The sequence below is a fragment of the Talaromyces stipitatus genome, genomic scaffold, assembly GCF_000003125.1.
Source record: "Talaromyces stipitatus ATCC 10500 scf_1105507295523 genomic scaffold, whole genome shotgun sequence".
NCBI classification, from domain to species: domain Eukaryota; kingdom Fungi; phylum Ascomycota; class Eurotiomycetes; order Eurotiales; family Trichocomaceae; genus Talaromyces; species Talaromyces stipitatus.
This window is the reverse complement of record NW_002990113.1, coordinates 1,369,544-1,387,267: the sequence shown is the minus strand read 5'-3', so window position 1 is coordinate 1,387,267 and position 17,724 is coordinate 1,369,544. Positions and strand designations below refer to the sequence as shown.

General features: G+C 46.3%; 5 protein-coding genes across 5 annotated transcripts; 3 read left to right on the top strand and 2 right to left on the bottom strand.

The window, feature by feature from the left end:
* Positions 1–941: 941 nt before the first annotated feature.
* On the bottom strand, positions 942–4,046 carry TSTA_064270 (acyltransferase, putative; the record flags this gene model as incomplete). The annotated part of the gene is made up of 7 exons (XM_002340304.1): positions 942–1,420; positions 1,478–1,737; positions 1,796–2,107; positions 2,163–2,841; positions 2,892–3,147; positions 3,212–3,430; positions 3,488–4,046. 7 exons carry the CDS (start codon positions 4,044–4,046, stop codon positions 1,255–1,257), a joined length of 2,451 nt encoding a protein of 816 aa, XP_002340345.1. The 3' UTR covers positions 942–1,254.
* A 367-nt stretch (positions 4,047–4,413) lies between these two features.
* TSTA_064260 (pantoate--beta-alanine ligase) lies at positions 4,414–6,060 on the top strand. The gene is made up of 2 exons (XM_002340303.1): positions 4,414–4,686; positions 4,750–6,060. The coding sequence occupies exons 1-2, from the start codon at positions 4,656–4,658 to the stop codon at positions 5,829–5,831; spliced, it is 1,113 nt and encodes a 370-aa protein (XP_002340344.1). The 5' UTR covers positions 4,414–4,655; the 3' UTR covers positions 5,832–6,060.
* A 1,143-nt stretch (positions 6,061–7,203) lies between these two features.
* TSTA_064250 (uncharacterized protein) lies at positions 7,204–8,148 on the top strand (the record flags this gene model as incomplete). The annotated part of the gene is made up of 2 exons (XM_002340302.1): positions 7,204–7,372; positions 7,415–8,148. The coding sequence occupies 2 exons, from the start codon at positions 7,204–7,206 to the stop codon at positions 8,146–8,148; spliced, it is 903 nt and encodes a 300-aa protein (XP_002340343.1).
* Positions 8,149–11,331: 3,183 nt separating this feature from the next.
* Positions 11,332–12,180, top strand: TSTA_064240 (uncharacterized protein; the record flags this gene model as incomplete). The annotated part of the gene is made up of 3 exons (XM_002340301.1): positions 11,332–11,397; positions 11,456–11,545; positions 11,605–12,180. The coding sequence occupies 3 exons, from the start codon at positions 11,332–11,334 to the stop codon at positions 12,178–12,180; spliced, it is 732 nt and encodes a 243-aa protein (XP_002340342.1).
* A 2,008-nt stretch (positions 12,181–14,188) lies between these two features.
* Positions 14,189–17,245, bottom strand: TSTA_064230 (DUF221 domain protein, putative). The gene is made up of 3 exons (XM_002340300.1): positions 17,074–17,245; positions 15,629–17,015; positions 14,189–15,579 (listed from the first exon to the last, which is right to left on the bottom strand). The coding sequence occupies exons 1-3, from the start codon at positions 17,125–17,127 to the stop codon at positions 14,333–14,335; spliced, it is 2,688 nt and encodes an 895-aa protein (XP_002340341.1). The 5' UTR covers positions 17,128–17,245; the 3' UTR covers positions 14,189–14,332.
* Between the last annotated feature and the right edge of the window lie 479 nt (positions 17,246–17,724).

Genomic DNA, 17,724 nt, shown 5'->3' with positions numbered 1-17,724 from the left:
CTGGGTACGACCAGGGCAGCAACACGACTATATAGCTATATACCAACAATTACGACCAAGCAATTCCCCGGGTTTCAAGGTTATAGACCGGAGCTTTATCTATAACATACTCTCAGACTGCTGGTATCATATACCTAGCTGTCTTGGCAACGAAGCCATAACCTGAAGCTAGAACGGTTCCTCCCACCAGCGTCCATTGATTGATGGGCCAAGATTCCAAATCCTGATAAGAGCTCGCCTATCCTTACAGTCCATTGAGTAATTGATCGAATAACAATGAAAAGTCAAGCCAAAATGTATGGGAGCTTTCAATTCAAGGCTTATCGCTTATCGTATTAGGAAATTATTTCCTGTTTGGGTGTAGTGATTCGGGCTTATCGTGCTGCGTGCACGACCTTAGGGCTAGTTTGGTTAGAGTAAATAAGAACCTTATCGGGACTGTATAGCGAGGGACCAAGAACGTATTCAAAGAAACGCAGAAAATACTTACACGTTCAAAGTCTACTCCAGTGTTGCTGTATAACAGGAGCCACTAAGATCGTAATTCGCATACACTGCAGACTACACATGTGGTACCTAATCAGGAACAGGAGTTTCTGGGTGGCCGAGTATATGCACGATATGCATTCGAATTAACAACTACCCTGAGGTATATTGGACTTGTTTTTGCTCCAGAATATTCCAATACATAGGAACTTATTCCGTCAAAAACTTGCCGTACTGATATCCGACAACAGCAATATAGGGCTCAGATAAGCGGGGGCGCCGCACTCCATGAGGAGGTTAATTGCAAGTCTTAGTAACCTCTAAATGGCGAGTCGTAGAGCCTGTAGGGCCTGACAGCGGCCAGGATGCTCCGCGCTGTCCACTCTTGGCCCCAGATCCGAGTGCCCAACCCATTTCAATTAGCCATGGTATAGCGTCTGTTCATTTTAAGGGGATCGACGATAAGAATGATATTTCAGCTTGTCTGGAGTCTGACTGAATGTCAAGAGTCAAGACTGTTGGCGAAACACCCAATGCTCCATTGCACCCTAATCAAGTAGATAGACTGAGTAATTAAATACGAGCTGGGCTTCAGCACAAGTGCCAACATCGATAATAATACGTACAAAAATAAGTAAACTAAGGGTATTCGCAACAATAATAGCCAATCGTAAGCTGGCGGCGTTTCACAAATAGCGACGGGAACAGACAATGGGAAAATCTTGCATATATAACACGACTTCCGCCCACTTTGTCATCTCGACTGTTTTACAAATTTGCCCTCTCCGCAATTGCGGTTCTTCGGGCTTTGCGTGTTGAGACATTGACTTCTGTCTCGGCAGCTCGGGCTGCACTTTGGAATAGTTGTCGGCCCACGGTGTCGGTCATGATGAGTACACGGGAGGAGACCGTTGCTCCATCTCGACGGTTTTTACTGCACCAGGAAACATTAATGCCAAGCAAAAGAAAGAGGATAAAAGAAGGTACTCACCCTTCGCGCCTTGATTGAGCAATCTTCTCTGTGAAATCCCACAGTCTACCACGATCAGACAGCCTCCCTGTCTCCGGATCGCGTTGTGGCGTCCACTCTGGAGCAAGCCTCATTGTGGCAGGGGTTTTGGGTTGATCCTTGCTTCGCGCAATTAGAATCATTCCTTCCTCTGCAAATCTTTGATAGGCATTTTTCAACGACTCCTTGTTCACAGCTTCGAAATAGGAGAGGTCGCCTTGATGGTAGAGTGTTTTCCCAAGCTGTGGAACGACGATTAATCATCGATGATTCTTACCGATAATGCAAAAATGAACTTACTAGTTGTGCACTATCCTGAGCTTTGTTCAAACCCACCCAAATGTCAGACGGCCCATTCAGTGGCGGCGTGAGACCCATTAATGAAACAGCACCGAGCCATGTAGCTTCGATGAATGGCCAGATTAAAAAGCAGTAGAAATCAAAGTTCTCTCTTCCACATTGTCGCTCAGCATCACTGAGACCGACTGCTGTAGGAGTACCAGCCGCATTCCTGGTTATCTTGATGACATCGTCTTTTTCAAGTCCAGAGAGAGATTTTTCTAGATTTGCTATCAGACCTTCTGGCGGGAAAATGAACTCGCCTCGGAAGAGCTGTCCAAGTCAATATAGTGCTTCAAGATTGCAAAATACTAGCAAGGAAACGTACTTGAGAAAGGAAAGTGACCTGGTCGAGTAGAGCCTCATATGTAATATCCTGATTCGCCGGACCACCCCCTTGCTTCACCTTTGTATACATTGCAGCGGAAACCAGAGCTTCGGGTATAAACAAGTGGATCGTCATATTGCGATAGAACGAGAGTTGGAATCGGTCCACAGCATAATAGGTCGGTTCTGCAAGACCAGTGACTTCACCAACCAGCTTGGGGCCTAGAACTTCCAATGCACGATCAACGACTTGAGAGGTGGGAGCACGGTAAAAGTGTGCCACACGACCCCCCTTTGCGCGAACTCGTTCACTGAGCCATTCTACACGGCGGACCAATTCCGCTTTACCAACACCTCGTCCTCGGAGGGTTAATAAGACCGTGCCAACCAATGCCGTAGGCATCATCACGGAAACATCATTGATGTCTGACAGAACTCTATAGCCCAAGGCGCGTAGAACGCGTCCTCGTTCAGAGTAGCTTAATGTAATGTTAGAACCCAAAGCTTGGGTAACTTGAATGCGTTGTAATTGTTGTACAAGAAACTCTTTAAGGCTCCATGGTTCGTGAAAGCGGACGTCAACTCGCCCAAGCTTCAATGATAGAACAGAAGACTGTGAGAGAAAGTTGGCCAAATTCTCTTTTTGCTTGGGCTGGCCTAGGAGCTCGCTGATATAGGATCTGCATGTTGATTAGTGTAATGGTCTCTCAAATTCAAACGGAGAACGTACTCTGTTTCAATCACTTTGTCATATTGTGTGCTTACAGGACATATAATGGTATCCTTGACACGGCCGGACAACAGACTGTCCAGGATGAAATTCAGGATGCCGAACTTGGGGGAAAGCAATTTCCCTGTACGTGACCGGCCCCCTTCAATGAAGCACTCAAAATTGTGACCTTGCTGTAGCAAGACATCGATGTACGTCTGCACTAATGTGGAATACAATTGATCATCGCCAAAACTGCGGCGAATCCACATGGCACCTATAGTCCAATGACTCTCAGTACACTGTTGTTCGATAGAGAGCACCGAAGAGTGTATTCTCACCTGCATGCTGCAGAAACGGCCCGACAACGGGAATGTTGAGATTATCTCCAGCTACCACAATTGGCAGTGCTATCCCAAGTCGGTAGCAGATCACTTGCAAAGAAACGTAGTCGACGTGCGATTTATGATTGGGTAAAAATACAATTGATTGTTTCTTTTCCGCTGCAGCTTGTGCAACGGACCGTAACCGGAGAACTTCCTCACTAGACACGTGTATACCTTCAGCCAGATTAGCAATGCGATTGCTACATGAAAAAAAAGGGGGAAACTGCTTACCCTGGTGGTACGCTCGGGTCAGGAGCTGGGTGGCAATATAGTATGCGCTACGGATAAATGCATTGCTATCCATTTTGCAAATCATATTATCCATCATACTCTCCACGACATCTCGCAAGCTTTGTACAATCTCGGTTTTCCGGCGCGCTCTCGCTTTCCCCACCGCGTCTGGTGTGTCGCCATACAGCCCTTCCGATTGTTCAACCTGAAGCCTAGCCTCCGCCAATTCTGTCACTTTGTTTCGAAGCAAAGGACTCTCCACGATCAAACGCTTGATATTGTCCGAATAGCCTGGGTAGTATATCGGCTGACCTATCACCGAGTCGTATGCACGCCATCCTGTCCCTGAAACGAACAAACTGACTTCGCGCAAGAAATCAAACGGATTTTCGCGGAATCGTGCCATGTGTCGCACCAGATTTCGCTCGGTGATGCCATTGTTTTCTTGGCTGTCGGAGCCGCCTGTGAATCCGGAAGGGTGAAGTGTCACCTGGTCTCCGACAATCTCCAGATCAGGCGCTGTCTGGCCGGCTTCAATGGCATCTTTTTTAGATGACATGTTCGCTGCGGTCGATGAATTGCAGGGCGGTGCACTCAGAGTAGTCGGTGAGGGAAGACTAAGGGTATATCCATGTAGACGGCAGCAGGGAAACAAACAAACAGTCAAAGAACAGGTTACAGGTCACACACATCAATAGCACGGGCACCCGTCATAACAAAGTTCTGGTCGCCAAAGTTTGATTGAAACACCCGTTGGCCTGTCGACATACTGGTTTTAGTAGCTCTCTGTTGACCCCGGCCAGCGATCCCCCAACGCTATGCGGAGAAATTGGGACCTCGGCGCGGCGAAGTACATCACGTGACTAGATAGCGGGCAGGCGATTGGCTGGAGCTTTCAAGCTTTCGCTTTCTTTTTTGCGATGGTTGCCTTATGGTTTCTTGTGACTCTACCTGTCAATTCCTGATTAATTGACTATATATTGAGCCGTGTCATAAGAATTGGGAGATCGTTATTCTTATGACTCTTTTGACACTCCATCCTCGCAAAGTGTACGCTATCAGAGCTGCTCCCAGCTGTCTTGCTACCCCGCGCAAATCGACCAATACAACGTCTTATCTCTATATCTTTCCAGGCCATATGTATCAGAGTCTAGAAATAGTGTGAAGCATGTTTATTTACCCCCGGGTGGCATTGCAAAGTAAATTAAATACCAAGTGCATTTCCTACAAATATTGATGCCGTCGCTGACATTGACGATTAGAAGCTGCCACCGCCAATATCTTCCGGAATGGCGGTACAAAACCCCTTCACACATCCTCCTTCGAGGTATTCCGCGATATCGCCTCTCTTCGTGACCGACGGCGTCAGTTGCAACAGTCACTGCGCACAGTCGGTTTAGTTCCTACGATGGGCGCCCTCCATGAAGGTCATTTGTCCCTTATACGACAAGCTGCTGCGGAAAATTCGGATATCTTTGTGAGCATATACGTGAACCCAACTCAGTTTGGTGTGAATGAGGACTTGTCCAGTTATCCGCGGACATGGGAAGCCGACTTGGAAAAACTCGAAAAGCTCAATGCCGAATTGAAGCGGGGAGGAAGTTTGGGCAATGGCTCCGAGGCAGGTAGCATCACAGCGATTTTTGCGCCCACGGGAAAAGTGATGTACCCAACGCTGCCTCCTTCGTCGGAAATCAATGGACATGGATCTTTTGTTACGATAACGCCCTTGGCTACCAAATTAGAGGGAGCTTCCCGCCCTGTGTTTTTTAGAGGTGTTGCGACAGTCTGCACCAAACTGTTCAATATTGTCAAGCCACACAGGGTGTACTTCGGTCAGAAGGATGTGCAACAATGCGTTATAATCAAACGTATGGTTAAAGACTTCCATATTGACACGGATGTGCGCATTGGGCCCACCGTTCGCCAACCGGATGGACTGGCCATGAGTTCGCGGAACGTATATTTAGGCAGTCGCCGAAGAGCCGTCGGTCTCGTGCTTTCCCAGGCGCTGCGGGCCGCTGAGAAAGCTTACAATGATGGCAAGCATTCCCGACAGGACATACTAGCAGCTGCGAAGAAAATTGCGGATAGCAAATTATTGGAACAGAAGGGGCTGAAGCCATCAGAGCGGGCACTCTTTGAAGTGGATTACATCTCCCTTGCCGACCCCGAGACGCTTGATGAGGTTGATACCATTGATGCTAGCCGAGGAGCTATTTTGAGTGGCGCGGTGAAGATGTTGCCTATTGAAGAAGCCCAAGCAGGCGAAAAGCTAGGGGTTGGTGACGATAGGATCGCGGTGCGTTTGATTGATAACATCATACTTTCGCCGAGGGAGTAACGTCTGCATGCATTCCTGAAAAACCAGGAATTGGGACTCACCATGTATTATTATATTCACAAACAATGAACAATAGACCAGAACTTCATTTCTCATGCGTAGTATATACTGCCCATCTATTGGCCCAAAATGGAGATATCCCCACTCCGGGAGAGCGGGAGCATCCGAACCTTTTTTCTTGTTTTCTTTTCTCTCTCCTGTCTCGTCCAGTCCATGCAGCCATGCTTCTAGACAAGGACAACAGACAACCTGATGACGACTGGGTTCCGCGGACATACGTTGACTATCTGTCCCGCGATGCACATATGAGTCAAGGTCGTTGGATGCATAATGGCCATTGGACTTCTCACCGCTTCAGTTTCATCGCCTGTTTCTCGTATCTCACTCGACGCAATATCAAAACCCTGGCTATATTTGATTAGTATTAATCTGGGCCATACTATTCGCTGAGTGCGTGTTCAAACGACGCCGGAAATAACTCACCATGAGACCAACGACTCTATCTAGTGCAATTGGCCGACTAGAAGAGGGGTGGGATCTCCGTATTCAATGAGATGCATGATTAGATGCAGCAATGTACGTCCGTAGCATACTGCGGCCCCAAATCAAATGGTCAAGTCAAAGGTCAAGGTGCAAGGGAACCAAGCGAAGCCAAGCCAGCCACTTTCAAACCCGCCGGCCATTGTAACTGTGCATTAATATAGGGTCTCCCTTTCTTACTCGTCGAATTGCTGCAACGCTAACTTAAATCGTGTCTGGCGATTTGTTTGAGTGTGATTGTCCGACTTGGAGCGATCGATGCAATGACCGGACAGCTTGATGAGTGGTCACAGTAAAATACTCTATGAGATCCGTGTACTACGTACATCCTAGTTTTCTCAACGAATTCTCGAGTCTCGAGTCTCGAGTCTTGCTCGATCGCAGCTGTCCTTGCTTGCTCCACTATTGCAAGTTAACAACGACATACTAATCCAGATCAGAAACATAATTGCGAGCAATGCGAGGTACGGAGTAGTATAAAGAATTACATCCACGCACTGACAGTCTGACATACATCACTTCGGCCCCATCGTCTCTAATCTAACTAACAGGCCGAGAAGCCAAGGACCACTCACTCTCCGATTGATCCTTCATTCTTCTTTCTTCGTCCAGCCTCAGTCCACCTCTTTCAATCCCACCAAACGTACCAATTTCTATCACTTCGTGCATTGATACACCGAGAATTCTTCGATATATTTTTTCTTCCATATATACTCAACCCAGCACTTTGTTGTGTCTTGGGCCTCTTCCCCCTGTCACGCCCCTCCCGCACCGATCCAAACAACCGGATACCGATATACGAAAGAAGAGGCCCGTAAATCTGCGCAAAAGAATGCTTTCAGGAAGTGTTGCTACCAACTCAATGGACGCCTTGCAATGTTTCACTTCCATCAGCGACAGCATTCCCTCCTGGATCACTCGAGTCACTGAGCTGGCAGAACACACGTCGCGGAAACACGCCGAATTCTCCGAGGAGTTTAAACGACTCGCAACAACAAACAGTCAGCCATCATCACAGCAAAGACGACGAAAAAATAGCTCAGTACACTCGATTCGACCCGCATCCGATGTACTATTTCAACCTGGTGTAGCTCCAGATGCTAATACGTCGCACGTGTCCGGACATGCAAGCCCGTCAATCCGTTTGCGGCGTGAATTGATTATATTCTATGACAGCCATACCCAAACTGAGCTCGAGGGAATGGTACGCGATATTGGAAATGCCCGGAATAGTCTTCGCAAGGGCAAACTGTCACAACTCATGGGTAAATCCAACGGCGGAATAGACATGTTCGCCAGCGCCCGATCGTGCGGAATTCAGCTTCCTCGGGATGGATTTCGGAGAACTCGTCTCTCTACAACAGCAGGAACTACCCAAAAGGAGTCGGCATTTGAATATACCGATAAACAATTGGAAACTGCACAGAGTCTATGTGAAACCGCCGCTCACCAATTCCTTCGCACCGGTGATTGTGCAAAGGTACTCAAGGATATACTTAGCAAGTTTGAAACTGTACTCCAAACAACTACGCAAGAAGCCGCTCGACTACGTGAGGAAAAGGAGCGAGAAGCCGAGCAGCAACAGGCGGAGGCGAAGGAGCAACAGCAGGCGAATGGTGTCACCTCGGTCTATCCATCTCCGCTCAAATCAATCATCGCAGAGGACGATAAGCCTCCTGAACCCGGTACGGCGACTATTGAGGTTGACGATACGGTATCCGATTCCTCGATATCGATTGATATAACAGCGTTTCGCTCGAATCGGTTCCGGATGTAATAATCATCGCCTCTTGATTTTACCCATCAACAATCGTTCACATTCCACACATCATATCTTCTCATCTCAGGCATAGCATCTTTGCATCATCGTTCATTTTTCGGCATACATAGCAAGCGACAAACCCATATCATCTTTTGGCGAGTCATCATTCATTTCTTTGCAAGCACGTTCATCATCAAAGACATCCATACCACATCCATACATTACATAATGTTCCGACGGGATATGGCGTTGGGGATCTGTTTCATCTGGGAATATTATGAAACAAATTGCATTCAATAAAATTATTCTCATTGACTTGGTTCTACATACTTGAGTATAGCTACGCAACCGTATGCTTTGATAAATACATGCACCGCGATCATATCTTGAAAGTGTCTTAAACACTTTAGTGCCGAGTTAAGATTTTGAAGGTTGGGGCCGAATGGATCGGGACTTTGTGCTGTCTACACACCTAAAATTGAGATTGTTGTTAACGTGCTCCAGTGAGATGCCGTTAGATCCACTCGAGCACCTAGCGTTATGTCCGTGATGTCTCTCGAGTTACCCTAAACAGTAGGTACATAGCCACTCGGGTAGGTACAAGATATGGCCGGATAATGAAGCTGTAATTCTCGCCTGCATACATGCTTATTCAATAGTATATTGTGCAACCACACTCAAGAGAATTTGTTTTCTTCGAAATACCAAACTTGCCAATGCCTACCAATGCAGCGATGATTACCACTTTTGAAAATGAACTGTCAAAGGTGACAGATCAACAACCAGTGGGTACAAAGTTGAAAGGTGCGAAACCACGCCTATTGCATCTGGCGCACTGCGTCTTCCAATGGAGTACTCCGTCAGAATTCGGAGTATGCATTGCAAATCAAATTGAACAGCGAAAATCTCTGAGAAGCACTCCATTTTTGATTGAATGATTGGCATATGTCTGGGCTTTTCGTAGATCCGGAGATACATATCGAGAATCACTGACGTGGCAGCTTTAGTCACTTGACCGTTGACAGTAGTTTATTCGTAAAACCTGATTCGATGAGGCTGCATTATCTGCATTGACTAGAATTTTTCGTTTTTCTATTCGCTTTCCATTATTCTGAGGCCGTATGCAGCGGATACGGCTATTGTCATATGCGCACGCACTACTCCTACTGTCAATGCTGACATCTGAAAGGTTCGTCAAACCACACAAGATCCCATTGACAGATTCCAAACAGGAATTAAATTGATTCATTTGCCCTCTCTCGGCTCAAACTAACCGTGAAAAGTACCAGAACCGGCTGAGTAAGTCCGAGGATACATATTGAACAACAAAGTAAGCCATAGTCAAAGCTCGTATAGATTCTATTCTATTCTTGTTTGCACGTGCTTGACATGTAAATATTGCTTGATATGTTAATATACAATCGGATATCTCCGAATAGCTTGTAGAGGTTTCTTTGTCGTTCTATACGATAGAGCTTGGATCATCGAATGATTAACGTCTAGTCTTCTACCAAGGTAAGGATGATAATCCTACATGGCTGTGGAATTGCGGCGGCACAACTGCACTTAATGCAGATGCAATGCAACTCAGGCCCATGCTCGTTCTATACCTAGGTAGCTACCTGGTCAGTTACTAGACCGATTATAGAACATGCTTTGATAACCTACTCGGCCGATTGACAGTCCTATCCTGCCTGTACGATCTGCTCCAAGAGTTATACCGATCGCCTATTCCTCCCGAGGTCTGTTTGATGGCTTTGTGTCCTAGTCTTCCAGGACTCTTTTTGTGCTTTGTAGCAGTATGGGCGACCTGAGCTTTGATGAAGCTCGATCTGATTCCTGAATAGGTCCAGCCATAGTCTTTGATGCTTATGTAGTTAGTGGTGACTTTTAGTCTTGGGAGCATATCGATCCAGAGAGTTTTGACCGTGAACGTATTGCAGTGTATCTTGGCACATACCAATTCAAGTTTGATACCTAGAACACCTAAGAATTCAATGTCACTTTCTCAACAAGTATAACAGATGCCTCACGAATGTGTTGTGATTCCCAAGAAGATGGTTGTGTGGCCAAAGTAACCTGAAAGTTGAAGCCTTTTTTGCTGGAAGCTGGGTTTGACTGATGGACGACATCTGCATTTGGATGTAGATACTTTCTGATAGTCCTTCCTCGAATACTGAGATTGATCAATTAATATTCCCATTCTTTGGATATGCAAAGAACTGTGAGATGGAATTATGGCAGTGACCAAAGAACGGATAACCAGGCACATTGAAATTACCTATTCTAGTAATTATTTCATTCTTAGCCCTAACTCTGTTGTTTAGGTCAACTTCACCTGAACTGGGACTCTACTAAAGGGACTCTTGTAAATTCACACTTATGAAACTCCTGACCATAGTCTATTTATACTTATAGAGATACCTTTTTATTCTTTTAACTGATTAAATAGTGTCATTTGTGGTGACTAAATGTAAATTAGCTTTAACGACTATCACTTATGCCGACCACATCTTCCTTCGTCTATATCTAGGTAGAATAGAGTCTATAGCAGCTTTGATTAGTAGTTCTTGTCAATATAGGAGCAAGCCAATAAAACTGATAAGTACTCATCACCAGCTTGATCATAGTCCTTGACGAGTAGGTCTCAGTCTTGCTATTGTAAATTATTCCACTTCTCTTCATAGTCAAACCTTGGCCTTGCACAATACTGGCATTTGATCATATCCATCATTGTCGAAGGATATCGATATTGTGCTTGATATAGAAGATCGAATTGGGCCTGAGGCAGGAACAGTGTCCAAAATGGAAGGAGCAGGCTAACTGATTCCCTCAATCAACTCCATAATAACCTTCTTTATCTGTGGGAAATTGTCTCTGACTATCACGATAACTCTCCTTTCTTTTAATCAGAAGTCCAGAACTTGATCGTGCAATCCCATTGTCATCCGTGAAACCTTGCAATCTCTCTGAGCAGCGTGATTAGCCCTCCTTTGATGAGAACAAACTCTTCAGCTAGGTAAGTTTGTCCTGTGACTGTCGCCGAGAAGCGTTCACTTTGCCCAGCAAATGACTATTTATGCCACTCGAGTTCAAGTCCAGTTTTTCTCTTTCTTTCCTCTCCTTACCCCTCCATCCCTCTACCACCTTCTGTCCTCTTTCCATCCTCTTCGATGAAATCCAGGAGATTTCGAGGAGATGACTCCGTTTCCACCATATGAGCCGGACCTCCAGGCGACCATGAGCAATCCAAACGTGGACACGGTATTCTCTTGACTTGTCAAGTAACCCACTGAGCACGATACTGACTGACTGGTGATAGCTGTTCGGATACCCCATGGTCGGATCGGGTCTAAAGGGGCCTCAATACCAGCCTGAGAATGTTGAATATCAAGAGGAACAAGAGAAATGGGTAAGCTTGTGTGTTCCGCAGATGCGTCGAGTATGCTAATGACTGTTTTGGTCCAAAAGGCCAAAGAAATGAGCCAAACCCCTCCCAACAACAGTCCTACCGAAGGCCGCAAAGCTCTAAAGCGTGGTCGTCAGCCAAGCCCTGAAACGGAGGAAGACCCGATCTTTGGTTCTCCTACAAAACGACGCAAGACAGATGTCGAGATGACCGATGCTATGGAGATCCAGGAGGAAGATACCTACTCGGTGCGGGACGCTATGCTTTGGGGATCTTCCTGCGTACCGGAATCATTACTCTCTTCTCCTCAGAAATTTTCACAAACAATTTCCGAGAGTCCTAAAAGTAATTTTGAAGAACAGCACGGAGCGCAACCTGTTTCCATCCCAGACTCATGGAACTTCACCATCTGGGAGGATCTCGATGCCGGAACAGACGATTATAGCATGGTCGGTCAAATGGAATCTTGGATTCATGAGTACGATGACGAGGACAAGGAGAATGCGCCTCCTCCTCCCCTTCAGCTTGACGTGCTTATGGAGGATGCAAACGTTTTTCTCGATGGTGAATGGTACTATGTAGAGGAACCAATGTACCCGCGCAACATACTCAGCGAGCTCTCGATCCAGCAGAACTGAAAGTATCCAGCCAATTGAGAGGATATGAAGGAGGACTTGGCGGTGATTGAATTTTTCTTTACCCTGCCTTTTGCCTTTGAATAGTCTACCAGTACCAGAGGAGAACCGCAATCGTCGTTGCTACTGCATTGACGCAACTCATGTCGATGTTTGTACAACCTTGTAAGCTTTTTACCATTTTCCTTCGTGCCAGTCGTCCTGCAGGAACAGGTCTCCAAATTGTCATGTTCCAGTACTTTTCTGCGAGTTCCATCAATCTCATGGGTTTTGGGTGTACGATATGTCAGCAACATGGATGCAAATTGAATCTCCAAACCGAAATAACACGCTAATCCCAAACTCGTATTGAAAATACATCTTTCAAATTCTGCGAATGCAAATTACCACCCCCGCCCCCGTAAGCCGTACTGTACGCAATACACTGTAATACAAATACCTTCGCCGTAAGAACCCATCCGTAAATTGGTTACCATCCACGATGCCGAATCTCACATCCGGCCTTTTGCTTTTTTCCATTTTAACTTACTTTTCTCTCTTTTACCCCACGGAGAAACTAAAATATTGAACTAAACTTACTAAAGTCGAAACGGCGGAGACTAGATCGTTTTAGGCCATTTACCGAATATGGAGAATGATGATTCAATGTTCGATCGATCACTTACTCAGCGTTTTCTTGGTGTTTACCTCTGTTTATTTTTGCTTTCGTTTTGGTGTTGGTGATAAGTAATCCAGCAGTATTTGTAAACAAAGTTGCGTATGAAGGAGGAGATACGCAGCAAGATGGTAGAACCAAAAATGAGGCGAATAAGCCTCGACCAGAGTTGAGTCTAGGGCATCGGAAGCCGTTACCCGATCTTTCAAGCAATACGGAGTATTATGGGCTTCCCTTCTCTTGGCTCTCGGACTTCCTATCTGAGTAAAGGGTGAGATATGTAATCGATATGCACCGTATCGCATAGGATAACGCGTCGTACGTAACTGCCTACAAGCAAGACGAAACAGCCATCCCGGGGAGAAAATTATTCCAACTTTGCTCGACTGTAAGCTCTTTAGGGCAATTTGACGAATATTTCCTAAATAAGAGATATGCGTCGAGCTCATTCTTACCGGGACGGGTAGAATGTCCCGACGACGTCATTGACAGAGTAGGAAATATGCCACGGACTTAGGGCTTTACGTTAAAACTTGGCGTGGCTTTTATAGTTAACCGGGTTCCTTAGGCTTTTTTAATCTTTATGCCGTGCAAAACTTCGTGGATTCGAGGGCAAACAGTCAGGCTGAGTCAGGTAAAGTGGGCATATTGCCGGTGGACATCAAGCCCAAAAAGGAATAAAGTCACTCGAGCAATTCCCAATCTTTTCTTCATACGTACTACGTATATCGTAGTCATCAACGACAACATTCGACATGCTGACTGTACTTTCAAGAATTGACTCTTTAGAATGCAGGATTTGCTACAGTCCTGATTACTGATCATCTCCATCAATGCACCCATACCTAAATAGGCAATGAGGTCAAACAGACCGTATGTATGTCTGTAAACTAGGTTGAGAGCCGTCGGAATGCTTGCATATGCACGATTCAAGCCTTTTTCCAAACTGAGTATTAAGTCTTCCATACTCAGACACTGCATACGTACTACATATGTACCGTCAAACATTCTCATAGTATATTAATAATTATCATCATATAGCCGTTCGTTTTCTGCGGCGCGTAGAAGTCTACGGAGGCGGGGTATTACTCCGTACTTCAAAGGAGTAGTTACGTAGTATGTAGGCTCGACATGTTTGACCATGGACAAAACGTAATACTAGTTGCTTGTGCATAGTACAGAGTATTAAGGAATTTCTCTCGACCGAGATATGTACATCGACACTAACTTGGTTAATAATCTTCATGTAACAGATGTTCCGCGGACGATTGGGAGTGCTCAGATGCATTAGCCTATGATTCTAGGGTTCATTCTAACCTAGTTTCTTGTCTATATAAAGACAACGTACTTGTGTGATGGAGGCCGTCATTGACTATTTCAAGTATAACATTACAGTATAAGGGTATCAAGTAGATCACATGAGCTCCAACATTTTTTTGCAACGACATATCACGAGACAGATGAATAAAAGAAAGTAAAGAAAGAAAGACGGTATTAGAATTAGTAATAAATCTTCTCCTCGTAGATAGGAGGTCTGGTCTCATTGTTCCACTGCACATTACCCTTTTCATCGATAAAGGCATCCTCGTCCGAAATAGGGATGACACGAGAAGTATGCTCGACTTCCTGCTTGCTGACACCCAGTTCGTCATGCGGAATCCACAACAACGGTATACTTGCTGTGATCGCAGGATGAAAATATGCATCGCGCTCGACTTCAGGCGGGTATTCGGGGACTTCAATGTGGGAAGGGACAAGGCGGCGCATTGTACGGTAGTCTGAGTAAATGTCCGGGCGGAAGAACTTGGTGAAGAGATTGGGTTTTTTATGAGGAGCAGGTAATTCTGATGGATGGGGAGTGGTGTCTCCCTTCTCGGCAGTGTCAACACTGTCATGATAGCCGTTGTGTTCCTTTCCAGATCCACTTTCAACAGGGCCGTCGATGCCCTCTGAAGCGGTAGGGGAGATTTTGCTCCGCGCCTCAGTCAAAAGGGACTCCTCTTCAGCTTCCAGGTTCTTGGGCAGGTAGTTGAGAAGAGGACCCAAGGCCGAGTTCAGAGAAACATGGTACAAAACAGCAAAGACCAAAAAGATAATCATCAGGACAAGGGGTCCGGTACCAATAGGCTGGTCGGCAGCTGCAATGGCGAACAAACCAATTAGACAAACAACTCCGATGTAGACACCGACAAGTAGATGTTGAAGAGCACGAGCATATATACGTCCTTGAGTGTCGATTTGTGCGTTTGACACGTAGAGCAATTGGTAGCGGAAAGCAAAATAAAAGAGGTAAAGACCGACGGTGGCAAAGCCCATGACCAAAGGAGCGATGATCGAATAAGCAATAGCAATAACACCCAAAAGAGACATTGGAGGTAGGACCGTTCCCCAACTCAAATCAGACAAACTCATCCAGCGCTTGTACATTTTACGGGGTGTCTTATCGAGGAATTTGCCGAGCACCTTTCCAATAACAAGCCCGGCTATACCAAGCAGCGCACCTGAAGTGAAAGTCAAGCCCTGAAGAACAATATACGCAACGTAGAAGTTCGCAGATAGAGGCAGATGCGCAGCCAACAAGCTTGCTGCATCCGTGGGTCTGTCGATAATCCGCTCCACGACGGCAGACGCCGCAGAAGATAGTGTTGTAACTAAGAAAACCTGCACGACCTGGAATCCGAAATAGGCATTTTGAGTCCACAGCTCAACCGCAGCTGCTGTGGGGCAACCACCGAATTTTGCACACACTATAACTGTCAGCTTGATTGAAAGAAAAAGACAAAGAAGAGCACATACAGCGAATGACGATAGGCAACAATGCCATTAGAATCGACAACAGAACCGAAGGCAATAGGCCAGTGATGACACCACGGATAAAGGTTGGAACATCGTTGATGAAGCTGAGCCATGGTAGTTTCTGGATCAAACTGTCAATGTTGGAGATGGAACCAACAAAGGCAACGGGGATAGCCCAGAAAACAATCAGCGTGCAAATAAAGCCAATAGTAACAAAATTACGAACGACGCGTTCCCACCACATGATACGGAGATTGGACCAGATAACCTGAGTGGGGTCAACGCCGATGTACCGGGGGGCCATGTGCAGGGGCTGGTTGTGCGCGACGGATTGATATGCGTCTTGAGCGTCGTTTTGATTGTAGAATTCAACAAAGACCGCAGAGACCTTTTTGGCATCAACGGCACGATGCTTGGCTTGCTCTTCCTCAATTTCGGGGTTCAGGCGCTCAATTTCAGCGCGAGCCCAGTCGATAGTGTCGACCTTCTTTCCAATCAAGAATTTCAAGCGATGAGTAGGACGATCCTTGCGCTTCACCCAACGCGCTGCGACAGAGCCAGACTCGGTCTGATCGGCAGTGCTATCTAATTGCTCATCGGAAGCGGCAGCATTCTTCTTCAAAGCTTTAAGACGCGCGGCGTTGGCTTGCTTGACCAAGGCGGTTTCAGCAGCTTCCAATTTCATAGCAGCGTCATCTCGTTCTTTGACTTTGTCCTCGAGCTTGCTGGTGTCAGTAGTGATCCAGACGTTCTTCACACGTTCCGTGCCAAACATGCGACGCAGCTTCTTCTCATCTAGATAATCCCGCGGAACGGATGAAAACATGACAGTCCGGGACGAAAGCCGATTGGCATAAGCTGGGGAAAAAGCATAGGCCTGTCGCAGGTTGATGTAGAAGATGCTCTCGCGCGTCACCAAAAAGAAAATAAAGCCAAAAAAGATCCAACCGACGAAAGCGTGTGCAAAGTATCTCGCTTTATTTTTCACATTGGACATGGAGAGAATATCGAATTGTTGTTTATTTCCACCCCCCGTGGCGTTGATGGGGAAGAGAATTGGCCAAGTAATACAGCAGCCGACAAAACACAGAACCACGAGCAATTTCATGTAGCGGAGCAATAGATAGGCGTCCAAAGAGTGGTGTTGCAGCACATAGGTATCTGGTAATTTGTACATGGCGGTAATCCAATTCCACAACCCTAAGGGCGAGCTCGGAGTTCGTTCGTAGTCGCGCAGAGTCGGCAAAAAGGTACGAGGCATGTAGTAACGACGGTACCATCTGCGGAGGACGACAAAAGCGAGGATCATAACACCGGCGACGATCAGGGATGGGACGAGGGTGGAGATGAATCCCGACAGACTGGTAGGCGCGCCTTCGGTATTGTCCTGCACAATTGTCAGCTGCGTTCACGAGTTGTTGCAGGAAGCTGTGATGAACACTTACATCTCTTTTGGTGAGAGAGCGCAGGCCTGGCAGGCCATCACTGAGCCACGCCATCGCGCGACAATCGCAGGGGCACGCGTATACGCCCGCTGATTAGAAAGGATGACTTTAGGCGTCAATGAACGGATGGAATAGATCAGTGTACAAGTATAAGCATCAAAGAGACGACGTCAGGTTGAAGAAGAGACGAAAATAATCGCACACACGAGATTAGATGACAAAAATTGGGAGAAGGCGAGCCCGATCTTGGGAGAGAGCTAGCTTCGCACTACGTAAGCCTAGTGCCACATTAGCTCCAAAGCTTAACTGTGTCAGGGCGATTTAGACGAGGAAGCAATTAAACAGGTCAATTGGCCTGTCTCACAGTCGAACAGATGATGCTGTAGTCAATGCAAACAGCGACAGTTATAGAGAGAGTATCAATTTCAACTCGTCGACATCATCGTGCGATTATCTCTCACCCCATACTCTTTCTGGCAATGTCCAAAAGGGGCCGCGCTTTGTTGACAACCTGGGTCCCCCCTCGTTCTCAGGCTAATCCAGAAACGGCTCTAGCTGTGAGCCAGCGCGATCGATCTGCATTCTTTGTCCAATCACTGCTCGCCAACTGTTCAGGAAGCTTGCCGCCAAGACTCCCTAGTTTCTCTTGTA

Bases quoted from the DNA above. Each gene is read 5' to 3' on its own strand.
- TSTA_064260 (XM_002340303.1), top strand. From the start codon at position 4,656: ATGTTTATTTACCCCCGGGTGGCATTGCAAA. The intron at 4,687-4,749 runs GTAAATTAAATA...ATTGACGATTAG, and splicing joins CCCCCGGGTGGCATTGCAAA to AAGCTGCCACCGCCAATATC.
- TSTA_064230 (XM_002340300.1), bottom strand. From the start codon at position 17,127: ATGGCGTGGCTCAGTGATGGCCTGCCAGGCCTGCGCTCTCTCACCAAA. The intron at 17,016-17,073 runs GTAAGTGTTCAT...ACAATTGTGCAG, and splicing joins GCTCTCTCACCAAAAGAGAT to GACAATACCGAAGGCGCGCC. The intron at 15,580-15,628 runs GTATGTGCTCTT...TGACAGTTATAG, and splicing joins GTTGCCTATCGTCATTCGCT to TGTGTGCAAAATTCGGTGGT.